Below are 25,552 nucleotides of genomic sequence, written 5' to 3' on the forward strand. Positions count from 1 at the left end.
AGCCAACCAAGAATTGGAAAAGTACCAGAGCCAGCCAGTCTGAGTCCCTGCAGCTGCAGGGACACTGTGGCCTTGAGCACAGCCGTATGATGGTAACAGGGTGCTGTGGTTGAGAGAGAGAGAGACATGAGAAAAAGATGTAAGACACAAAGAATGAGGAAGTAAGAGAGGAGCTGATAATTATGGTATAACCAATAGACTGCTTGGCTTACAGAATAAGTATGAGCTTGTTACTTGTTGTGCATGATTGTCTGATGCTCCCACCAATAAACGAAGCTTGCTGAGCTCAGATTGAGCGTCCGATCTTCCCTCGCCGCGACAGTGAGGGGTGACACCGCCCTGTCCCCATGCACGGCCCTGCCCCATCCCTGCCCCAGTGCCGCTGTGGAGCTGCTGGCATGGACTGGGACTGGGCTCTGGGCCATGGTAACGTCATCCTGGAGCCCTGGATCACACTCAAAGGCTGCAGAGGGCACAAGGCTGTACTGGGAGGCACTGGTCCATACTGGAAAGGAAAGGTTTGGGCTCTGCTGGGAGCAACAGTGGAAGAAATTACTGCAAAAGTGGGGAAAAAAGTATCAAAGGGCAAGGGAAAAGGGCAAAACCAGGGCACAAATGGGCAATAAGTGGTGAGAAAAACCCTGAAAATGAGGAAACTACGCCAGTAAAATGGTGAGATGTGGCAGAAACCAGCAGTGTGGGCACAGCCAGCACCATCCCAGTGCGGGCTGCCACAGTCCCAGCAGGTGCTCAGGGCCTCCAACACACCTCCAGCACTCCCAGCACAGTGCTGGTGAGCCACAGCTCTTCAGGCAGGCTCCCAGTGTGACACCACCGTGACCTACAGCCAGATCCCGATCCTGATGTGATCCCCAGTGTTCCCAGTGCGGACCCAGTGCTTCCAGCACAGAGCCAGCCTCAGGCTGCAGCTCTCCCCAAGCGTGCCACAAGGATACTCCCAGTGTTTCCAGTATGGCTCCCAGTATGGTCCTGTGGCTCCGGGAGCAGCTCCAGTGCACGCCCCAGCACAGGCCCCAGAGCTCCCACTGCTCCCAGTGCAGGTCCCAAGGCTCCCAGGGCACTCCCAGTGCTGCCCCAGTGTCCCCAGTGCAGCCCAATAAACATTTTTTAGTCCCCAAACACTCAAAATTCCCCGATGTCACACGATGTCACCATCCTGCCATTGCCTTTATTGGTGGGTGGGCGCAGGGGGTCACAAGATCAGGCCCCCCCCAGTGAACTCCATTCGCTGCCAAGAGAGGGGAGAGAGGAACGGGTGAGTGGGGGGCCCTGGGGGTCCGACCCAGCACCCCCTGAGTCTGTGGGCTGTCCCTAGCACCCCTGACTGTGCAGGGTGACCCCAGAACCCCCTGACTGTGTGAGGTGACCCCAGAACCCCCTGACTCTGTGCAGTGTCCCCATCACCCCCGACTCTCCAGGCTGTCCCCAGCACCCCTGACTGTGGGGTCAGCAGGGTGTCCCCACCACCCCCGACTCTCCAGGTGTCCCCAGCAGCCGTCTCACCTGCGGAGGGGTGACAAAGGCCAGCCAGTCGGAGGGGCGGGTGGGCAGCAGCCCCATGGCCTGGCACTTGTAGAGGGCCAGTGCCAGCCCCAGCCCGTTGCCCACCAGGAACACGAGCCCCTGCAGCGCCCGCCGGCTGGAGCTCTCCAGGGCCTTCAGGGCTGGGAACACAGTGGGGCCCCTCAGTGACACCCAGGCTGCTGGCACGGGGCGCAGGGGGTGGGCAGCACCACGGGGCAGTGCTGGCCACAGGGGAATGGTGTAATGGTGTGGGGGTCACTGTGGGGCTGTGGGAGACATCTGGCCATCCAGGGGGCTGTGGGGACACCACGGGGGCTGTGGGACACCCAGGGGGTTGTGGCACCTCTGGGGACTGTGGGGACACCCAGGGGCCTGTGGGATACCCAGGGCAGTGCAGGGACACCCAGGGGGCTGTGGGAACACCCAGGGGATTGAGGGACACCCAGGGGGCTGTGACACATTCAGAGGGCTGTGGGGACACCCAGGGACACCCAGGGCTGTCCCCACGGGACTGGGGCTGCACTCACTGGCAGACAGGGACATGAGGGCCTGCAGCGGGCGCCAACCCATCATGCAGACCATCATGGCCGGGAAGATGGAGATGGTGTTGCCGGCCATGTACATGATGAACAGGTTCATGGGGATCTGCTTCAGCGGTGCCAGAGCCACGTCCCAGCAGCGCTGCAAACACAGAGGGTCATGGGGGGGCATCCGGACAGGGCATCTGGGGGATCCCAGGGTGGGCAGGGGGACACGGCATTTGGGGACCCGGGGAGGGTGTAGGGACTCGGCATTTGGGGGCCAGGGTGGGTATGGGGAGCCGCCATTCGGGGGATCCCAGGGCAGGGAGCACCCGTGACGCGTGCCCGGGGCTGGGGGACCCGCAGGGCCGGGGCAGGGGAGGGACGCGGGGAAAGGACCACCCCCACGGGGAGCCGGGGTGTGGGGACCCACGGACGGCCTGAGGCAGGGAGAGGCCCCCAGAGCTGTCCGCGGTGTCGGGCACCAGGGAGCAACGCTGGGGACGCGGGGAACTCGGGCCAGGGCTGCCCGGTGGGGTGGGAGTGCGCGGAACCCGGGCTAGGGAGCGGTCCCACAAAGGTGCCCGGGCTGTGTGGGGACACGGAACAGCCCCCCAAGCCCCGCGGAGTGCCGGCTGTCCCCCGCTCCCTCCCTCACACCTTCTCCATGAGGATCTTATCGCTCTCGTGGACGCCGCCCTCCCCCAGCTGCCGGTCAGCGAAGCCGAGCGGGCCGCGGCCCTCGGCGGCTCCGCGGGGCCTGCGGACAGCGGGGCGGGTGAGGGGCCGCTCGGGGTCCGGGGGTGTCCCGGGGGTGTCCCGGGTGCGTCCCGACTGCCCCGGGTGTCCCCCCGGCCTCACCGAGCCCCCGGCGCCGCCCCCAGGTCCAGGGCCCACTTGAAGCGCCGGCCCCGCAGCGCCGCCGCTGCCGCCGCCATCGCTGCGCCGCGTCACGGGGACACCGCGTGCGACGTCATCACGGGGCGACAGGGACACGCCCCCTGCCGCAGACCGACAGACAGACACGGACAGACACACGGACAGACGCTGACACACAATGACAGACACACACACAGAGACAGACACTGACCGACAGAGACACACAGCCCTTTCCCCACACAGACAAACAGACACAGACAGACGCACAGCCAGCCCCTTCCCCACACAGACACACCGACACACACAGCCCCTTCCCCCCGCACAGACACTGACAGACAGACACAGAGCCCCTTCCCCAGAGACAGACGCACAGACAGACAGACGCACAGCCAGCCCCTTCCCCACACAGACACACCGACACACACAGCCCCTTCCCCCCGCACAGACATTGACAGACACAAAGCCCCTTCCCCACAGACAGACGCACAGACAGACAGACGCACAGCCAGCCCCTTCCCCACACACACAGAGCCCCTTCTCCACACACAGACACATGCACAGACACAGACGCAAAAACACACACAGCGCCCCACCTCGTGTCTCGTTTCTGCCCCCGCTCTTCCAGCTCGCTCCCCTGTGATCCCTGAGGGTTTATCCTAGTGGGGGAGCCATGCTTTCCTGGCGGGGGGGGCCTCTTTTAGTTTTGGTTAGTGTGTACAATAATTTTTATTTGTTAGGGCTTGCCACCTCCGTCACGGCCCCATCTCTCAACTCTCACAGCTGCCCCGGTGCAGCCCGTGGGGGAGCCCGAAGCCCACAGCCCACTGAACCCTGATATTGCCCCCATTATTGCCCCTACACCCTCGTATTGCCCCCATGCCCCCAGTGACCCCCGCTATTGCCCTCCTCACCCCCACTGTTCCCTGTTAATGCCCTCCAAATCCCCGTTATTGCCCCCAGTGCCCCCCGTTATTGCCTCCACTGCCCCCCGTTATTGCCCCCACTGATCCTTCTCTTTGACTCTGACTCCTCCCCACCCCTCAACCACCGCGCATGCGCAGCCAGAGGCGCCAGCACCACCCCGCCCACCACGTGGTCAGCCCAACACCGTCTCCCTATTGGTCGCGGTGGCACAAGCCCCGCCCAGCAACGCGTTGGGGTCGACACGCGATGGCACCGCCCTGCTCGAAGGTCACCAGCCGCGCCGCCATGTTGGGTGTGCCGGGACTGTGGCTGGAGCGCGGCGCCCCAGCACCGCCATGTTGGGTGTCCCAGCACAGGTGTGGCACCCCAGGGCTGCCATGTTGGGTGTTGCAGTGCAGGTGCGGCACCCCAGGGCCGCCATGTTGGGTGTCCCACCAGGCCCGTGCCCATGCTGTGTCCATGTGTCCCCACCCCAGGGGTTCTCAGGAGCCAGCAGGTCCTGGGACATGTACCCCCAGAAGTGTCCCCGTGTGCATCCCCCTCTGGAGGTGCTGTGGCACAGGATGGATTCAGGAGGCAGACTGGAGTGAAAAGGGTCCTTTACTGAGGGCTGGGGGCCCAGGCCAGTCCAGCTGCCCGCAGGGTGTCCCCGGCTCAGCACTTGGAGTAGCGGCGGCGCACGGAGTCGCGGTAGAACTGGAAGACGGTGCTGGCGGCACGCTGGGCTGCGGCCAGGCACTGCTGCATCTGCACAGAGCGGGGAGAAGGGCTGGCTGTGAGGGGCCCCCTGTGAGGGAATCCCGCACCCCACACCGCCCCCGGGGGTCCCTCACCTCCTCCACGGAGCAGCTGCCCTTGGTGGTGGCCATCAGCACCTTCCTGTCGCTGCTGGCGATGGCGAAGGTGAGGATGGCGCGTGCCTCCTGCGGGGACAGGGGTCAGGAGGGCTGGGGGGCACACCCAGAGCAGGCCCCCCGCCCACGCAGGGCTCACCTGCTCCTGTCGGGCCGTGGGGTCCAGCAGGATGGTGCCGTCGGGCTGCAGGGCACAGGTGACCCCGCAGAAGAGGGCGGCCAGGGGCAGCCCCGCGTCCAGCAGCGCCATGCAGGCGGCGTTCAGGCAGCACGACAGCAGCTGGCCGTGTCAAGGGACCCACAGCAGAGAGAGCTCCCGTCCCCCGCCCCCCAGGCCGCCCCACAGAGGGAAGGATACGGAGCCGGCGTCGCTGAGCACCTGCAGCACCAGGGAGATGGCGGTGCGCGGGTGCAGCACGCCCAGCAGCACGGCCTCGCACGTCTGCCGCAGCAGCTGCTCCCGGCTGCGCTCCAGCACGCCTGCACAGCGGGCAGCCTGTCAGCTGGCACCCAAACCCCCCTGCCCGGCTCCCCGGGCTGCCCTGGGGCAGCACAGAGCTCCCTGCCGGGCACACCCAGGGGACAGTGCCAGGAGAAGGGACAAACTGCTGGGCACAGCGGGGCTGGGCACAGGGCAGGGCAGGCAGCCCCGGGCACAGCAGGGACAGAGCCAGCGTGGCACTGGGCAGTGACAGCAGCAGGGAGGGCACTGACTGCCCACAGAACCGGGGCACCGCAGTGCCTTGGGTTGGTAAAACGTGTCAGCAGCAAAGGGTTTGCTTGTGCTGCGTGTGTGGGTTTGCCACCCAGCAAAACTGAACTAAAAAGCTGTAAATAAACCAAGTATCTTGACTCTGGGGGGAAGAACCTGGACTAGGACAGGATGGCAAGTCCCCACCTGGCAGCCCCACCTTGGGGCGCAGCAGCACCTCCAGCGCCGCCCGGTCCGGCAGCTCCTTGCTGATCTTGGCCTCCGCGGGGCCGTAGAGCCCGGCCAGCACTGAGGTGTCACCTGGGCACACAGAGAGCAGAGCTCAGGTGAGGAGGCTGCTCCCGGCAACAGGAGCCCCTGGCACCCTGCGGGAAGGGTAGGAACAGGACTTGCCAAGGAGAGCAGGGGAGCCCCGGGACGGGCAGCAGGGGAGCTCTGTGAGGCAGAGAAGGGGAGGCCTGGGATAGGCAGCACCACAGACACTGCGGGAAGAGCTGGGAAGGAAGGAGGAGCCCCGGGAAGCGGAGCCGGAATGGGCTGGGAAGGAAAGTCTCGGGAGGGGAAGGCTGGGAAAAGGAGACCCGGTAAGGAAAGAAAGGGAGCCCCGGTGAGCAGAGCCGGGGAGGGGAGGGGGAGGGGAAGGGAGGGGAAGGGGAAGGGAAGCCCCACAGACCCTGCAGGAAGGCGGCCGAGCCGTCGGGCCGCGAGAGCAGCCCCAGCTCGCAGGAGAAAGGCCGCAGCCGGCACTGCCCGTCCGCCACCTCCATCTCCACCGCCATCACCGCCGTCTCGCCGCTTCCGCCGCCGCTTCCGCTTCCGGGCCGCACGACAGCCAATCAGCGCCGGGCGTCGCGACAACCAATCAGCGCCGGGCGTCGCGCTGGGCCGCGCCCCTCGCCACACGGGTCGGGCCAGCAGCGGAGGGAGGGAGGGTGAGTGAGGGAACAGCCCGGCCTTAGGGAGGGCACGGCAGGGACTGCGGCGGGAGGGCAGGGCAGCGCGGGAACAGCCCGGGGACAGGGAGAGCAGGGACAGCCCGGGGACAGCAGGGACAGCGGGGACAGCCCGGGGACAGAGGGGACAGCAGGGACAGCCCGGGGACAGTGAGAGCAGGGACAGCGGGGACAGCCCGGGGACAGCAGGGACAGCCCGGGGACAGAGGGGACAGCAGGGACAGCCCGGGGACAGTGAGAGCAGGGACAGCGGGGACAGCCCGGGGACAGCAGGGACAGCCCGGGGACAGAGGGGACAGCAGGGACAGCCCGGGGACAGTGAGAGCAGGGACAGCGGGGACAGCCCGGGGACAGCAGGGACAGCCCGGCCTCAGGGAGGGCAGGGACAGCGCGGGCACAGCCGTCAGCCCGCGGGCACTGGCGGAGCGGGCAGAGCTCGCTGCTGATCCGTTCCCCACCGCCTGTGAACACCCCTCCGGGCTCTGCGCGGGGCTCCTGGCCGCGGCAGAGGCGTGACTGTCCCCGGGCTGTGGGGCAGCGAGCCGCTCGGTGCTGTGAGGGGCTCTGCGGTGCGCTCGGGGCTGCCCACAGCACACGGGAACGGCCCGCGGCATCGCGACCCTTCTCTGTTCAATGCTGGCACACGGAGCCTGGCCATCGGAAGGGCCTCAGGAGAAGGGGGAGACTGTGTCACGGGAATGGCACAATTTTATTTCCTCCTTAGTTTCCTCCTCCTCACCCTCAAAGGGCGCCGGGATTTGTGGGCCCTCCTCCCCTCAGAGCGCCGGGTGCCGCGGGGCCGGGCCGGGGGCCGGCGGCTGCTGCCCCGGCGGGGCGCGGAGGGGCCCTGGGCCAGCGCGTCCTCCTGCGGCTCGGCCGGGGCCCGGCGCTGCCCGGGGCCGCCGCGGAGCCACTCCTGCCCGGCGTGGCCGGGCGCGGCCGGGGGAAGGCCGGGCCCAGCCCCGGGTTCAGGCCGGCCGGGCGGCTGCCCCAGGCCGGGCCCTGCGGGGTCCGGGGCCAGGCCGGGGGTCCCGCCCGGCGAGGAGGGCCCGGCGCTGGACGCGGGGCTCTGTGCCTCGTCCGGCTCGTCCTGCGGGGCCGGCGGTGAGCGCCGCCGCAGCCAGGCCTCCCGGCAGCCGTGCACGGCCACGTGGACGAGGCCGCGGATGAGCGGCGCGGTGTAGTCGCCCAGGTAGCGCTGCAGCATGTGCGTGAGCTCGGCCCTGTCCGGGCCGCAGATGCACAGCGTGGCCAGCGCGATGGTCTCCACCTGCCGCGCCTCCCACCAGTGCGGCCCGTAGATGGCGTCCAGGCTGTGCCGCAGCCAGGGCCGCACGGGCTCCAGCAGCCGCTCCTGGCCCTGCAGCAGCTCTGCCCACAGCTCCGCCGGGAACTCCTCCGCGCCCGCCGGCTCAGCCGCGGCCGGCGCTGCCCGCGGCGCGGCCGGGCCGGTGTAGACCAGGCGGAACACGGCGCGGCGGGCCCAGCCGGCGGGCGCCGGCGGTGCCGCGGCCGGGCCGAGCAGGCACTGCAGGAAATCGTTGCGGCCCAGCACGGAGAAGCGGGCGCTGAGCACGGGGCTGGCGCACCGCGGGCACGTGGCGCTGCCGGCCGTGTGGCGCAGCAGGCAGCCCAGGCAGAAGCGGTGGCCGCAGGGCACGGCGGCCGCGTCGCCCTCCACGCTGTGGCACACCGGGCAGTTCCAGTCCGTCTGCGTGGCCTTGCTGGGGGCCGGCGGGGCTGCGGGCAGGTACAAGGACAGCACGCTCCCCATGGCTGGCACCGGCCGCGGTGCTGGGCCCGCAGCTGCGCTTGCTCTCCTGCAGCCTCGGCGATTCTGGGATTCTCTAGCGCCTCCAGAGCATCTCACACACTGCGGAATGGAGAGGCCGTGGGCGCTGTGTTTCGAGTAGAGAAGTTGCCCATTTTTTTAGAAGGTTGCAGAGTTCACAGGCTCGGCCAGTTGCTGCCAGGGTGCAGTTCTAACTGTTGTTAATAGTTTTTCGTTAACTACCTGTTGTTGATGGTTGGCAATTCCCCTTCTTGTCGAGTAACACCCTGCTGCTTCCCGGAGGATGGCACCTGGGACGGTTAAGATGAGGGGAGTTGGCATGCAAATGAAGAAACCTTTCACCAAACCTAGCAAAAACCCCTAAAAACAATGAGCCAACATGGAATTGAGGGATTGATGTCTAGACGTGAGGAACAGAATCCAGTGTCCGCCAAGACCCTTTTTACTTTTCACCCTAATCTAAAAAGACGTTGGCTAGAAAGAGGACCCCGAATGTCAAACGAAAAAACTGGGAAGCCCCTGGTGCTCTCATGAGGACGGAACCCCCAGCTCTGCCCGCAGACCAGGGGCACAGCTGCACTCTTTCTCCTCCTCCATGCCACTTCTGGGAGCAGCGGCGGCGTGACCGCGACCCGTCGGCTCTCCCCGCCCAAGCTGATCGCTCTTAATCAAGGCATTGAAAAGGAGAAAGATCTCCTGCCCTGTTTATTTCACACTGGCTGTCCTGGGGCACACAGGGCACGAAGAAAGGCCCAGGCGCTGGAGGACGCCCAGGCAGGCTGTGCGGATGGGGAGCGTCCCCGCGGGGCTCACCTGCAGCGCTGCCAGCGCCAGGCTGGGCTCGGGGCTCGGGCAGGGAATTGCCAGGGCCAGCCCACGGCTCCAGGAGACACCTGCTCCACTCTGCTGGCCCCAGAGCCAGCGAGGGATGTGACCTCACAGCACAGCCCCCGTGGGGTCACACACACTTGGTTTGTCACCCTCCACCAGCAGGTGACTGTGACGGTGCTCACAGGGCTCTGAGAGTGAGGGAAGAGACGAGGTTCTGACTCTGTGTTTCAGAAGGCTTGATTTATTATTTTATTATATATATTACATTAAAACTATAGTAAAATAATAGAAGAAAGGATTTCATCATCCTATTCTATCTAAGAATAGAATAGGAAAGAATGATAACAAAGGCTTGTGGCTCGGGCAGAGTCTGAACCAGCTGACTGTGATTGGCCATTAATTAAAAACAACCAACATGAGCCAATCACAGATGCACCTGTTGCATTCCACAGCAGCTGATAATCATTGTTTACATTTTGTTCCTAAAGCCTCTCAGCTTCTCAAGAGGAAAAATCCTAAAGAAAGGTTTTTTCATAAAAGATGTCTGCGACAGGTGGCATCACAACAGGACACTGGTCCCCGCAGCATCAGGGGAAGAAGGAAAATCCTGATTCTTGTGTGTAACTGTTGTGTTTCCCTGGTGCTCTCAGCCACCTGCATCAGTGTCGGTGTGCCCTGTGAGGGGCAGCCCCGAGCCCACCCCAGTCACAGCTTCACAAGGAGACAGGGCTGGGTTGTCACCATGGCATTTTCTGAAAAATCCCTTTGCCAGGATTTCTTCTCCAGGGAAGCTGAGAAGCCTCAAAAAAGAATGAAAACAATAATTATCTGATTGCTTGGAATGTGGTCTGGAGATCATTTACCAACAGGTGCATCTTTGGTTGGTTTCATGTGAGTTGCTTTAATTTAATCACCAATCACCATCAGCTGTGTCAGACTCTGAGTCAGTCATGAGCTTTCATTATCACTCTTGTTAAGCATCTGACATATCCTTTCTCTTTTTCTTTAGTATAGTTTGAGTATAGCATAAAAATATAATACAATAAATTCCTGCCAGCCCAGCCTGGTGTGCTGTGACCTGGGCACTGCAGGGCACTCAGGATCCAGACAGAACAACAGGGGTTCTGTGTGCGCCCGGGTGGGGTTTGCAGGTGACAGAGGTTTTGCACAGCAGCTCTGCACCATGCTGTAGCTCACAGTGCCAGGTCAGCGTTGATTTCTGCCCTAACAAGGGAAAGGCCAGCACAGCAGCTGCAGTTACCTGGTGCTACTCTAAAGAAAGCTGAAAAGACACAGCAAAGGAGGGTGGCAGTGTGCTTGCAAGATAAAAATCAGTATTTTGTGCCTGGAGGCACCCCAGGAACAGCCCATCCAAACCACCCTGGAAAAGGGTTAATGGTCATGAACAGCCAAAGACATTCCAATTTCCTGTAATGAGTACAGCTGTAACAGAATTTCAGGCTTACGAGAGAAATTTCCACCTTCAAAATTAAGCAATAGCTGTAGATAAAAAGACACACCTGTCCCTTGAGAGAGGACAGGTACAGGCTCTTTAATAGCATCAAGCCAAGGTCAGGGTGGATAAACATGTTTTCTGTCACTAAAGTGGCTGTAAGCAATGCAGGAATGCCAACGTGCATCACACAAAACTGTTCTTTCCTCTCTGCTGTGGCATTAACCACAGCACTCCATCATGTCAGTTACCAAACACAGATCTAAGTTTCCCCAGCACAATTGCAAGCCAAGGAGAAAAACTGCACGTTATACATTTAACTTCCTACAAAGTACAACTTGTGCTTATTTGCTGCCTTTTCCCCTCTAAAAGTTATGAAAAAAATTTTCCGAGAGGAATACAAAATAATCCATGGTACAACATTTGTTCCACTTATAAAGACATGAAGATATTATTTATGTCTTCTGTAAGTCAGAGTACAAAACAGTATGAATACAGTAGAAGTTTTCTTTACATCATCAGTATGGTAACTTTTTAGGTGTAAATTTCAGCCTCCTCTTTCCAGAAGGGCTCAACTTCCAAGCAGCATTTTTTTTGAGAGTGTGAATTTGAATAAACCCTCCAAATGCTGACAGCTTATGGAATGTGTACTCAGGAAACGCACTGCACAACTGCAAAGTATATTAAAACGTGTAAAAATACAAATAATTTAAGGCTGACAACTGCGCATCTCTAGTCGCTTTCAAGCTGATTGCAGTCCTTTATTTCTCTCTGGTGACCGCCCTCGGGCAGTGCCATGGCTCAGGAGAGGCAGGAGGGGCTCGGGCCGGCCCTGGAGCCCGGCTGGGCAGCGCTGCAGGCACGGGGCGTGTCGCGGTCTCTCAGTCGCTGTCGTACTCCTCGATCCTCAGTTCCTCCTCCTCCAGGAGGGCCTGGGCTGCCACGGGCTGGGGCTGGCTGCTGGGCAGGTCGCTGCCGCTGGACTGGCTGGAGGGAAGCCCCTCGGGGTCGCCGTCGCCGTGGGACAGCTCGGGCACGCCGGGGTCCTTGTCACCCAGAGCCTCCAGCTGCAGCCTGCAGAGCACGGGGGAGCACCCTGAGCAATGCACAGGCTGCTCCAGAGCCCCCTGAGCCGGGCACAGGCTGCTCCCTGAGCCCCTGAGCAGGGCACAGGCTGCTCCCTGTGCCTCATTCCCTCCAGCAGAGGCAGTGCCCAGGAACACACTGTGCTCCCTAGCAGGACACCTGCATTTCTCTGCACTACTGAACAGATGAAAAGGATCACGGTGCTGTCAGCATGGTGTCACCCCTCGGATCAGACACTGTGACACCCCACCAGCTTATTAATGCAGATACAAAATGTCAGTAACAACCGGCAAGCTGCAGGGAAACTTAAAAGGGACAAGGAAGTTACAGTTAATTTGAGGAACGTCACACCTTGTGGCACAGACCAAGGGGATTACAAAGAAATACACCCCCTTAGGGACACTCTCCTTCCTCCCTGACTAACAACCAAAATGGCTTTTAATGCAACAGCTGGGGAACAGGGAAAGAAAGCTTGGAAATTCACAGTTAAACTCAGCAGCAACACCAGGGACAAATAGGAGATGCTCTGTCAGAAGCCTCAACAAACTCTGTCCTAGTTAGGAGATAACAGTTTGTCTCACTGCAGCTGTGAACTTGATTCTTTGCTAAAACCACACCAACAAAGGTTCACTCTAAGTAGCCTTATAGGCAAAACTTCTACCAGATGAAATCAGTACAGCTATCTGATTTCAGATTAAATAAACCTTTAAAAATATTTTGTCTTTGAATGTCACATCACAGACTTATGTAAATGAAAGGGCTCTTCCCCTTGACATACGACACTTTTTAACTGCAGACACAAGTTCAGCTTACCTCCCAAAATGTCTTTTCAGTGGCAGCCTCCCCACGTCTTGGATAAAAGCAATCTGAGCTAAGAACAAAGAGCCACCAGTATCATATCAGGTAGATCATAATGAGCAGACAGCTGGGCATACCAGAAAATAAACACTGGCCTTAGCTGAGTGTTCCTGTACACATTTGAAATATTTTAGATACCATAACACTGTGTATGTAACTTTGCCCCCCACAAACTGTTACAGTTTACCGCAGCATATTTACAGACGGCCTACACACAACATTGCAAATCCCTGACATTTGTCCCTTGTGTATTTATCATGTAGAGCTGTTATTCCACAGCCTACAAAAATCACTCATTCTGATGTCAAGGCCTTAGCTAAGACACGATGCTTTTTATTATAAACAATTAACATTAAATAAGTGACCCAGCTCTCTAAATACTAATTTTTGCATTATGTACCACACAAAGTAAATTTTTCTGCACGAACTGTTTGCTAATGGATTATCTCAGATTGATTTAGGTTTTTTTTTTTTATGCACTGCAAACTGGAATTTTGCTTCTTTTATCTCTGAAAGGCTTTTTTGAGCTGTTGTGTGTTGCTGTTACTGGAAAGGTGTAGGATCATATTCACAGGAACATGGATGTGTACTAAATGAACTAGCCCAACCTTCTGAAACTAAAGAAGGAGTCATCTTTGTGGATAAAAAAATTGATGTTGCAAGAAGAAAGAAGAGGCAGAACAGTTGCTGGCAGACACAGGGGTGTCAACCCCAGTAAAATGATTCTTACAGCTTCTACCAACTGGATTAATAAAAGGATGCGTGCTTGCCTTGTGGACAAAGCAGAACTGCCAATTAAACAATGCATGACTGTGTAGACCAGGACAAGAGTGAATATAAATAATGTTTAGAGGCACAATAAATGGCTTTTGCTTGACTGGCATTGAATCATGCAGAGTCCTTTGTCTTCTCAGAAGGGTCTCAGTAAGCAATGGAGATCCAGTCAGTATTGGCTGCTGGGTTTCCAAAACTCTTCTCAAAGCCCTAAATCTAGGGAGCACCTTAACCACTGCAGTTTGACCAACCTACCAGGGCAGCTTTAATTTTGGCTCTGGTACTGGGAGCATCTTTGGGCATCACCTACATAACATTTGCCAGGAGAATGTTTTATGCTGAGGCAAAAACATAAACAGTATTGACCTTTTGGCTTGTGAAATCTGTCAGTCTGTTTCAACTGCAAAAACACTCCAAGACCAGGAGTTACCTTGATCCATCTTACCTTGATTTCTCATTGGGTTTGCTAACATAGCAAGGTAAGGCAGCAGCTCTGTCTGAAGGCACTCAGGTGGTAAACAGAAGCTTGAGAACAGGGATTTTGCAGCAATGCAATTTTCCTGATACTGTAAGAGGTGGGGGTGGGGGGAACACAAGTGAAAAAACAGGTAAAACATTAAGAATGTAGATGTTCTGTACCATAACACACAGACTTTCTTCCTGCCTGCTACAGGGAGCTACTGAAAAATGAGACCAGATAAAGAAAAGGTAACCAGTTAACATGCCCATCTTAAAATGGTAGAATCCTTCAAATTTGCCTTTTACTGGGCATTAAAATTAAAAAAAAAAAAGTATTCCTTGATTATAGAATTCTCAGCCCATCCAGGCCCATGTTTTTTGCCAATGTTTTTTGCCAATGTATTAGTTCAAAAGTAAAAAAATGCCAAGACCTGCTCTGTCACCTGAACGAGCTCTTTCTGATAAACACATAAACCATAAGAGCAGGCATTTCTTACACTTATACAACAGTTCAATGTGCTTCAAACTGCACAAAACCAGACTCAGTTCTAGGAACACTTAACAGCACTTAGTTGTCTCTCTATTAATTTAGGATTAACACTCTCCCAGGAACATGCCAGCTTGGACACAGGCATCAGATTTTGTCACTGGCCTCCAATTTATTTTTACATTAAAGGAGTGATGCAAACTGCTCTTCTAGCAAGTGCTTTATAGAACCAGATTATCTCAAAATAGGGTATTTTGTCACAGACATCTTTAATGAAAAATCTATTCTTTAAGATTTTTCCCTCTTGTGAAGCTGAGAGGCCTCAGGAACAAAATGCAAACAATGGTTATCTGCTGCTGTGGAATGCAACAAGTAGATCTTTGACTGGCCCATATTAGATGTTTCTAATTAATGGCCAATCACAGTCAGCTGGCTCGGACAGAGAGTCTGAGACAGAGCCTTTGTTATCATTTTTTCTTATGCTATTCTTAGCCAGCCTTCTGATGAAATCCTTTCTTCTATTCTTTTAGTATAGTTTTAATGTAACATATATAATACAATAATAAATCAGCCTTGTGAAACATGGGGTCAGATCCTCATCTCTCCCCTCATCCTAAGATCCCTGTGAACGCCGTCACATTATTTGACAAGTTTAGCAAGTCGGTGATCACATTTGATGTACACTACTCAACAGTCACACCTTAGGGAAAAAAGAATTAAGAAAAAACAAACGAAGGCTTTACCTTTTTGTTGATCAGAAACCACTGTGGCTTGTGTAGGGGTCGGAAGCCCATGCCCCCCTGCTGGTGGGCAAAGGCCCTGGAGGTGTTGGAGTGGATCACCCCGCGCGTGGCCACGGAGGCACTGTAGCTCTCCATCACCAGCCGTGCCTGAGGGACAGACGGGGCCCTGGGTGAGCTCCAGGCAGCTCATCTGCACCCAAACACACACAGCGTGCACAGCCCTCTGCAGCCTAGATTACTGCAAAACTGGTATTCAAAGCAGCTGAGAAAAGAAACAGCTTGATTCCTTTTCTTAGTACAAACATATTCTACTCAAAAATACTTTGTAGAGTATCCTACAAACACTACAACCCATTGTAGTAAAATGCTGACAGAAGCTGGACAAAACATTGGCTCTGCATCTCTTCTGCAGCTGATGTACTTCAGCATTCATTAACAATTCAAATCACTCACACCCCAAGTTTGCAGCAAATTCCCAAAAATGCAGTGAAAAGTTGAGAGCTCAATATCAAAGCACTTAAAGACAAGTGTGTGCCTATACAAAGATGACACTTACACTCCAGTTGCTGCAAAGGACATCAGCAGTGCTCAAATAGTCGCTGGCTCTCACTACATCATCTATGTCAGAAAAAAAGTCCACGTAGTTCTGGTGAAGGTATAGATTGAACATGCTTCCAGACATATGTGATTTCTCCACAATTTCCTGTCAGGAAGAAGAAGAGTTTGGATTTTACAGGGGGGTAAGGAAAAGGACCCTTGTACAAAAAGCTGTGATACATGTAGGTCAGGGAGCTGGGACACAAATCCCGTGCAGCGATGCCCAGACACAAGGGGCTGGGGAGTGATTCCCTGACCCAGACTGAGGGCACACCAGGTGGGAGCAGCAAGGAGCCCCATGCGGCTGAGCACTTGCAGCTCTCCTGTGGGGCCCAGCCGAGCTCCTGGGCCATTGCAGCAGTACCTCAGGCTGGATGAGCAAGGGGTCGCGGCGCTGTGCAGACAGGTGGGCAGGCAGCTGAGGGCACTCTGCTTCTGACGCTGCCTCTCCTGAAAAGGATTGCACAGGCTTTATGTTCACAAATGTTGGCAACTGCCAGCTCCACCAGCAGTAAATTACAGCCTTTTCCATCCCAGTAAGCCCTGGGACAGACACAGGTATTTAATTATTATAGTCAATACTACACAGTCATCAACACACAATTAGCTGCATTAAGCTTCATATAACAAACCTAACAACATAATTTTTGTATTCCCGCACCTCAGTACTTCTCCTCAGTTGGTTTTGGAGCCAGTACTGGGAATTACCACCAAAATGTGCATAGCCAGTGGCATGAGGGACCCTGATGTAGCTGATTTTGTGCTGTTGTGACTGACCAAACATCCCAGACAGAACCCATCCAAAGCCTTACTTTAGCAATTCCAGCTAATAGCAGCTGACGTGCTTTGCCCATTGAAAGGGAGAATAACTCAAAGTTGTCTTACTTTTGCAATAAATAATTTTCCCCAGAGCATGGAAAAGAAAAATGGATGCATCCTTGCCACCAATTGCTTGTATCTCCTGGTCTTCTGAGGTATCACATTTACTTTTCTTTCTTACTTTGGATACTCCTGTTTCATCACATTTTATTGTGGAGCTCTTCTTCTTCTTTGACCAAAATTCTTTCTCCAATGAGCAGCCTATTAATAAAATAAAAAATAAAATCAAGACAGAGTACATGATTCTGCAAGAGTTTTCTATAATGCCACTGCTAATGTTCTGTGTGAACAAACTAATAGTACTAATAAAAGGAAAAAGGAATAGGAATAGGAACTAATAGTACTAATAAAAGGAAAAGTACTAATAAAAGGAACACAACAGGCTATATAAATGGGAGCACTATGAGAAAACTCATTTATTAGTCAGTCACCTAAATTAGCATCACTCATTAGCTTAATTCCACTTCTGTCCCTTGAGCCACATCTGAGGTACCAAGTACTTTTCTGAACAACAAACAGCTGTCTTTGAAAATAGCCTTCAGGCTTATCCCTTCAAGTTTTGACACATTCCCCACTTGACCATGTTTAAATTTCATGTTTAAAAGCACAAGTACAAATATTTGTAAATTATATTTCAGTTACATACTGTTATTTCAGTTACATCCTGCTTACTTATCAATTTTGTCTCCTACTGGCACTATCTGTACAATAACCTCCCTCCCTGAAATATAAAGTGGCAAAGAAAACCTTTTATTTAGATGATTCTTTCAATTGCCCACTATCTGCGACAAAGTTTTGAACCTCATGAAATAAAACCCTTATTCTACTCTAAGTTAATAAACTTGAACATTTTCACCCACTATTTCATTTTGTGGCACTTGAATGTTCCTTACTGAGCTAAGATAAATGATCCTTTAGGTGTTTATTTCCTTTTCTCCCACAATTACCATGGATGTATTTTACCCATTAATAGTGTTACAAAATGAATGTATCGATGGTGCTTACACAGATACACACATGAAGAAACACACTTTATGCTCATAAAAACAAATGCTGCATGCTCAGGAGACCAGCAGGGAGATGGGGAAGAATCTCCCAAACTTGCACAGTATCACCCAACTCACTGAAATACCAATCACTCACCTCACTGAAATACCTGCACAGCCACAGATGTTCTGTTCAAACATCTTCTCAATGTTAGGGAAAATGTGAGAGGAGAATGCTTAGTGTGCACTCCAAAGTTCACACACCAAAGCTCTGAAGTCAAGCCTTTATTTTCTCCCCAGCTCTAACTATCATGGTTTTACATTTCTAAGGAAACTTATTTAAAACTACACAAACTGGTTATTTTAACATTATTTAGATTTTCTGGAGGATGCGTCCAGCAGTGAGACGCTGCATGCTTTTCTCAGATACCACCAATCTAATATTCACTCATTCTAATGGCATCATCATCCTGCTGAGAGCAATCCTCTGTTTTTGTGATTCACACAGAACAATCCAAGCCTGGTACACTTGAAGACATCATCAGAATAACTGACCTTCAACATCTGCAAGTTAAATGTAGAAACTTGACTCTCTGCCTTGCGTAACGTAACTAACACTGCCCATCTAATTTCAGTATACCCTGAAACTCAAAGTAAACTCTCCCTCTTGAAAAACGGGCTTGAAACTACCTTTAATCTCGTATTCCATGAGCACATTTGCTATTTGCAAAGCAAATGGGAGGAAAAAGAAGTGTGACATTAACAACACCATTACTAGCTCCACCACATACAGCAGAAGACAAGTGGTGAGTCTGTTTCCTTAGGCCTAAGTTTAATGTAAATGATGTCACCATTTCACAGAGCTGAGAATGAACAAACACGCCAGAGTGCAACTTTTAGAAGTGCAACTCACACACACCCATTCCTTAACAACTACTGACTTGAAAAATGCTGACAAAATCAGCAGTTTAGGAAATGCAGAAACCAAGCAATGAAAGTATCCCTGTCAAACTAAGGCAGCATCATATAAACTCTGAACAGCCAACACAAATAGCAGAGATACCAGGAGGAAAAGAGGGCATTTACTCAAATCACATCAGCACAATGCACATGTGTCATGGTTTAAGCCCAGCCTGCAGCAGCTGAGCCCCACTCACGCCCCCACACACCCTGTGTTTATTCCTGCTCCACAGAAGCGTGTCCAGAATGTTTCTGCAACTCACCCACCTGTGCTGCAGCTGTGAACAGAACCTGTTTTCAGCAGAAATGGTCAAAATATCACTCCACCTAACAAAAGCTTAATTTTTACCTTTTGTAGAGGAAAACTGAAGGCTGTTTATTGCACTTCTTATGTCACCTGAACAGCCCCTGCAAAGCAACTCCAGAGAAGTTCTATCAAGGGTGTAATTCTCTCTGTTCTACAAGGAAAAACAGCAATAGAAGAAACAGGAAAAACAGCAATATTCAAAGCAATACAAGAGCAGGAAAAGGAGTATTTAAACATGGCTCTGGGAACCCATCCCTGACACACACCACGAACAGACACATGAGGAACCACCATGTGCTCAAAATACGGAATACTGTGAACTTTAAAAAACTTAATTTGTTTAAGCATACTGTCACAATTTATATAACAATATTAAAGAGAAAAATGTACATAATTCTTTGCAAGGTGTCACTCAATATGATACTGCTTGTAATCAAAACAGTTCAGGAACAACAGAAGATTTAGGTTCGTGACCTCTTCTGGCCTTGCTGGACACATGAAAGATTATATCTCTTCCTATTATTTGTTTCATTTATGTAATTACTGTAATAACCAGAGTAATTTTCAGAAGCAATTTGGTGGACTTGGACCACAGATCAAGTGAAACTAATATTAAAGACAAGGTATCTTTCCAGCTTGTTCCTTGCTTTCTGGTGCCCTGGGGAAAAAGCGTTTTTTTGTCTTTGGGCAGATGTGGGGTTCTGCTATCAAAGATCAAATACAGCAACAAAAATGACATATTTTTACGTGGTCCTAGCCCTGCCCAGAAGTTAAGAACTTTGAAAACTTACCATACTGGCTTCTGCTGCAGCTATTCGATTGAGAACTTTCATCATATTTGTTGGTGCAATAGGCTTGAAACTGTTGAATTCCATTAAAAAAAAATTAATTAGTTTCTAACCTCTCAGTTATCTGTACCATGTTTTAATGAAGTAGAAGGTCTCACCTAATATTGCATATACACAACTCCTCTACAATTTCAGCGGGGAACAGGGACCTCTGGTTGCTGTCTCCACTGAAGTTATCTGAGATTATAAAGACCAGGGGGCACCTACTCCTGCGAACAAAACTCCTGCATAGCAGAACAACAAAACGTGATTAATATCAAGCTGCAGCTTTGCAGGTTGCTAAAGCTCACAATTAACAACTTGTTTGCCACTGACCTGAGGATTTCATGCAGGCTGCCAGGATCTCTGTAGAATTGGTTAGGAATGTCCTGTCCAAAACAAAGAGCTGCTGTCATGGCACGCAGATGTAAATACTCTCCTCCACAGACTGATCTTCATGGCACACTACATTGCCACACATTTTTAACTCCTGGTTTGCTTGCTGTCAACTACATTTAAACACAGCTGACATTGGACAGAGGAGCAGCACAGGGAAACAAACCCAAAGCACAGTGTGTCTCATTAAGGAAAAGGATCATCTACGCAGCAATGATTTCTTGCTGTCTCAGTTCCCTAAGACACAGCCTTGGGTGATGACACTGCCTGTGGACAGGAGTCTCACCCAGAGGACAAACACTCCAGGAAGCAGCTCCCTTAGGGAAGAGGGCAGGACCCATCTGAGGTGTGACAGGACAGGCACAAGAAGGTGACTGAATAAAAATAAATCTCAGAGAATCTACTTCCTAAATTCTACAGTACATCACATTACCCTGCCAGAATATCTGTCTGGTTTGGTCTTGAAAGTTTACAGACAACCTTACTACCAATTTCTAAAATTTCTCTTGGGAAAAGAATTGAAAAGTTCAGAAAGAAGTTGCTATTGAAGCACACTTCTACGCAAGTACAAATAAAAGCCTTGTCCTGTACCTGCCCACATCCCTCAGTTCACACCTGTGCCCTGAACAACACCACCTGTGTAAAACCAGGCAGAAAGTGCTAAATTTCAACTGCGCCTGCCTGTGTTCATTCTCAAGTGTACCCTACCCCCTCCTGCATCATTAAGGAACAGGAACAGTGGTGTGTTTTCCACTCTTCCTGTTTATACACATACATACTTCTAGAAATTAAATAATCCAGAAATGTGGGAATGACTTCTCAACGTGGATCTACTTTTTGATACTCCGTTATGCATTTCTGTGCTCACACCAGACTCCCATTTTTGCCTCACTACTTGCTTCTGCGGCATGACTAACTACAGGCAGGACGTGGCTCTAGACTGCTGCAGAGACACAAACAGCAATGAAGATCTCACCTGCAGTAAAGCAGGCTAACTTTGGGAAACACCAATCCAGTATCTGAGGCTAGTCAGCAAGCCAATACTACAACAAAAGGTACTGTTTGAAACACAACATTGCACAAGTTTTCACTTACTTCAATAAGAATAAGCTTTTTATCATTTTCTGAGGACTCCCCAAGCATCTGAAGTTTGTTATACTTATTTGCTCTTAATAGAAAATCTTGAAAGAGAGCTGCTTGGGCCTGACTCGGAAACGTATGAAAATTTGAGTCTGAAAAAGAAAACTAATTAAAAATATGTATTCTATATTATGCCAAGTAAAATATAAATACCCACACGAGCTAATACCCACCCATGCTATTTTCTGACAGCAGCACTGAACAAGCCCTTTTGCAAATATGTGACAAACACAGGAGAATTTTTAAAGGGGTGTAATTCAATTGAGAACCCAGACAGAGACACTTACCTGTTTTTATTTATTTGGTCCAGATTACATCCAGGCTATTACAGAGGTCTCTATACTGATTTGAATTGTCAATTATTTTGGATGAAACACTGTAAAAAAACCTAAATCCCCTTCCAGATAAAAGCCTCAGAAAGATTCTAATTAAACACTAAGGAATGGAGTTACATGGACGTGGATCTGATTTCATACGTGACAGACAGAAATGAAGCAAAAATACAAGACAGAAAACCCACAAAAGTAACTGGAAGGGGAAATAAAAGGTTAAAAAGATAAACCCCCAAAATACTTGCCGTGGCCAAACATGCTCCTCAAGTCTTCCTTTGTGAAGTCTAGAGAGAGTGGATTGGTCCATTCTTGCACCTGAAGGCCAAGATCTCTGGCTAGAATGTGCAGAGTTGCTGTTTTTCCACAGCCAGGAGGGCCAGTCAGCAGCAAGACAGAGCCACCCTGACACAGAGATAGAAAACACAATCACAGATGTGACAAATTAAGACTGACCGCTGGCTAAGGATTAATACTGGTTGAGCTTTTCCTGTTTCTCTGGCAATGATCCTCCCTCCCAGTGAAACCCCAGCCACACATCTTCTGCTGTGAATTCACCTGCTGAGTGCTCAGACAGAGAGAACCAGGCCAGGACTCTGAGACCCTTGCTCAGTTCCTACTGCCTCTGGTAAATAAACTGCATGTGACTGCCAACACAGCAGACACTCACCTGAAGAACCAGCTCTGGAAAACACCAGGCAAGGCTGGCAATTTGTGTCTAAGAATGCCTCTTATCAACTGAAATTAAAAACATCCTCACCATCCTTACACCAGCTCAGTGCAACTGGAGATGTGTCACGAGACTTAAAAATCAACCTGGCAGATCAAATGCAGCTTCAAGCACATACTGAATAGTTGTGATTTATGACTGGATGCCAGAAAACAGTATTTCTGAGCAAAATCAGAATCCACCCCTTAGGAGCTTAAGCCCAAAATAAATGTATGACCTCTAACCCATGTTCTTACAGTATTTCTTACAATGATACACAATCACTATCTCCCTCAGCTGAGGTTTCTCTCTGAAGCTGAAATTGCATCCATCGTTTGTATGGTTTGATGCCTCCAGTTACAATTTTAGCAAGTTTACCTGTTTTGGCTGCCTCTGAAATATGTGTGTTTTTAACCAGGTTTCAACTTCCTCAATTTTCTTCTTTTGCACAGCAAGGTCATTCTGAAACAAGGTTAAAATATGTGAAAGTTTTATATATATATATATATACACATACATATATATATATATATACACATACATATATATATATATATATATATATATACACAACTCTTAGTTTCTAATGATGAAATTAAAAAATAGAATAAATGCCGGATAAAATATCAACAGACATGCTGGTGTGTGTTCCAGTTATGTGTGTGCCCTGCAGAAGCACTGCCACAGTTAAGGATGATCACCCTGTTTCCTCAAACAATCAGTTTTCCATTCCTTGTAGTCAGGAAATAATGAGCTATTTATTATTGTTTAAGTGGTAACACTACAATCTTGTCTGTGTCAGGATACTCCATGGCTCCTGCTGGAGCTAGTCTTGTACTTTTTTTACTCTACTGCAGAGGGTTTTGTAACTTCTGCAAATCCCACATTGCTGGAGCTAGTCCTCTTTACTTTTCCTACTCTGATGCTGCAGAGGTTTTTTCAAGCTCCGCAAATCCCACATAGCTGTGTTTCCCCAGTGCTTGGAATACCAGATGTGTCTGGAATTCAGTAACAGGTCTGAGAGTTTACAAGTGGACTGACAGGAAACAACACCTCGAAAGCTGCTGGGAAAGCCAGCGTGTCTGCCACAGAGAGAGCGCTCTCTGGGGTGTGTGAGGCAGCGAATCCACCAGCACTGACAGTGCAGTGACCCAGGAGCCCTGTGCTCCATCAGAGTGATAGTGGAACCCTGGAAAAAGTTAAAGATAGAATCTAAAATGTTAGGCTTTGTGCTTTCCCAGATCAACTGCACCTGCGTAAGCAGTATGATAAATTATATAATTGTTAGATGTGATGATTGTTTAGTAATTAAATGTAATTATTATATAGCCATAAGAAGAATAGTGAGAAACTATGTTGGAAATTCAGAGAGGGGCTAAATTTATGTATACAACAGAACAATATAAGTTTAATAATTAACATGAAAGTTATGTAACGATAGAGCATAAAACATGATCATTTCGGATGTATGGTCGGAGTCAGATTTGGGTTGAATATACCCGATTCCCAGAGCTCGCAATAACAAGCATATAATCCCCCGTGATTGTGTGTTTCTGAACGCTAGCAAGAGGGGGTGTGGGGGCAGCCTGGGGCAGCGGCACAGCTCTCACACCTGGCTCTCGGGCCGGTATCTCTCCACCCACGGCAGCTCCTGCGGGGCCTGGCCGCAGGGCGGATCCGCAGCTCCCGGCTTGGCTCTCTTCCTGCGCGGAGCCGCGGCTCGGCTCTTCTCTGCCGCGGGGCTCGGGGCTCTCTGCTGCTGCCCGCGGGCTCTGCCGGCGCCGCCCCTGCGCGGCCTCGCGGCGGCGGCGGCACACGGGCCCGCGCTCCCCAGGAAGCCGTCAAAGGGACGTGCCAGCCACCCTGCCACCTGCAGGAACACAAACCCGGGGCTAGCAACGCAGCGCCCTCCTGCCCTCAGCCGGGCACAGCCACCCCTGGAGAATGGCACATTTTCCGAGGCCAGGCCGGACACTGGGGCTGGAGCAGCCTGGGACAGTGGGAGGTGTCCCTGCCATGGGTGGGATTTGGTCCTTCCAACCGCAGCCGCTCTGGGGTTCTGTGATTCGTCTGCATGAAAAAGAAAGCTGCATCATTACGCCAGGAGTATTCTGCAGCAAACTGGCAAATCACAACAAGGTGAGGACTCCACAGACACACATCCAACCTAGTTAAAAATTAATGGAAAAGCAGTGTCAGCTTACTCAGACCACTTTTATACGATGGTAATGCTTGCACTGTCTCTGTGTAGCCTTCAGTATGTGGCACTTTTTTTTGAGAATATAGAAACTATAAGAGAGATGGAAATGAAAGCAAGCCAGGCAGCTGTGGTGATAGTGCCTGTGAACAATTCTGGCTAAGATCTCTGTGTCTAATTGTTATCAGACGTCTCTGTTTGGCAGCCCCAGTGCTGCAGCAGAGGCTCAGTGCCACCTGCGCAGCGCCGTCCCTCTGGCCAGCTGTGGGGCTGGCAGCACACCCAGCTGCACTCTCTGAGGGGTTGGGAGGCTGGGGTGTGGGGTGGATTATGGCAGGTTTTGGGGGGTCTCTCCTCCTCACAATGTGACCACCCTGGGCTGTGATGGGGCCCAGACCTACACCCCAAATCCCCCCGGGCTGAGAGCCCAGGGAGCCTCTGTGAGGCAGGGAACACTGTCAGAGGTGGCTCCTGCCACCCCAGGGGAGCAGGAGCCTCTGCAGATTCAGGAAAATGAAAGGAAAAAGTCCACTTTGACAGGAAAAGTCCGCTTGTCTCAGAGTACATTACGTGGCTGCTTCTCGGATGTTTCTGTGTGTGAGAGGCAGGTCGTGCCCTAGCCTGGAGCTGCCCACTGCACAGACTGGATCTGAGATTCTGAGATTCCCCCTTGTGACTGGGACCGTGCCCAGATCCGTGTCCTTTCCTGGAGATCTCTTTCTCAGATATGTCCGTACACGTCTCGCCGTGTCTTGCTGCTACCTGCGGCACTGCTCACTGCCATTAACACCTCCCAGCACTGGTTCCAGTCTCCTCTCTGACAGTTTGGGAAGTCAGGGGTGTGGGGTGGCTTACGGGAGGTTTTAGGGGTCCCTCCCGCACCTTGTGACTCGGACGGAGCTTCCCTAACAATCTGTGTCTGTCCCTCGCTCCGTGCCCGGGACAGAGCGGCGGCCCCGGCACCGTCACTGCCACACTCACCGCCTAAGGAGGAATTTGCAGCCACCACCCGCAACGCCCCTGTGAAATTTAAAAACCAGAGCCCCTCTGGTTTTTACTAGGAGGGATTCGGTTTGGTGTCCCCCCCCACACGCAGTGACACCAAACCGAATCCCTCCCAGAAAAAATCAGAACAACCCCCCCTGAAACAGCACAAACACCGAACCCACGGATGAACGACCCGGCCGCCGAGACCCCTTACTTACAAAGAATAAACATTCTTTAATAAATGACACCCACCTCCGCCGGCCGTCCTGGGCCGCTGCCGGACATCCTCGGCTGGGGGAGCCCCGGGACTCGGAGCGGCTCCGGGGGCAGGAAGGGCCCCGTGTGCCCCGTCCCGGTGTGCCGCTGT

The 25,552-nt window shown here is 52.4% G+C and overlaps 3 protein-coding genes across 3 annotated transcripts; all 3 read right to left on the bottom strand.

The window, feature by feature from the left end:
* Positions 1–718: 718 nt before the first annotated feature.
* EMC4 (ER membrane protein complex subunit 4) lies at positions 719–3,019 on the bottom strand. Its single transcript, XM_054287617.1, has 5 exons — positions 2,928–3,019; positions 2,727–2,826; positions 2,073–2,226; positions 1,525–1,685; positions 719–1,249 (listed from the first exon to the last, which is right to left on the bottom strand). The coding sequence occupies exons 1-5, from the start codon at positions 3,002–3,004 to the stop codon at positions 1,214–1,216; spliced, it is 528 nt and encodes a 175-aa protein (XP_054143592.1). The 5' UTR covers positions 3,005–3,019; the 3' UTR covers positions 719–1,213.
* Positions 3,020–4,451: 1,432 nt separating this feature from the next.
* Positions 4,452–6,234, bottom strand: EXOSC5 (exosome component 5). The gene is made up of 6 exons (XM_054287615.1): positions 6,109–6,234; positions 5,622–5,735; positions 5,082–5,203; positions 4,863–5,003; positions 4,703–4,792; positions 4,452–4,616 (listed from the first exon to the last, which is right to left on the bottom strand). Exons 1-6 carry the CDS (start codon positions 6,212–6,214, stop codon positions 4,524–4,526), a joined length of 666 nt encoding a protein of 221 aa, XP_054143590.1. The 5' UTR covers positions 6,215–6,234; the 3' UTR covers positions 4,452–4,523.
* Positions 6,235–11,307: 5,073 nt separating this feature from the next.
* On the bottom strand, positions 11,308–25,475 carry RAD17 (RAD17 checkpoint clamp loader component). The gene is made up of 16 exons (XM_054287605.1): positions 25,438–25,475; positions 23,614–23,871; positions 22,380–22,463; positions 21,541–21,697; positions 20,919–21,055; positions 19,764–19,816; positions 19,547–19,672; positions 19,392–19,461; positions 18,643–18,751; positions 16,354–16,548; positions 15,833–15,918; positions 15,428–15,574; positions 14,872–15,018; positions 13,628–13,748; positions 12,364–12,421; positions 11,308–11,538 (listed from the first exon to the last, which is right to left on the bottom strand). The coding sequence occupies exons 1-16, from the start codon at positions 25,468–25,470 to the stop codon at positions 11,346–11,348; spliced, it is 1,974 nt and encodes a 657-aa protein (XP_054143580.1). The 5' UTR covers positions 25,471–25,475; the 3' UTR covers positions 11,308–11,345.
* Between the last annotated feature and the right edge of the window lie 77 nt (positions 25,476–25,552).

Source organism: Melozone crissalis, unplaced genomic scaffold (assembly GCF_028551555.1).
Source record: "Melozone crissalis strain CALT ecotype California unplaced genomic scaffold, PUWL_Pcris_2 ptg000060l_1, whole genome shotgun sequence".
In the NCBI taxonomy this organism is placed as follows: domain Eukaryota; kingdom Metazoa; phylum Chordata; class Aves; order Passeriformes; family Passerellidae; genus Melozone; species Melozone crissalis.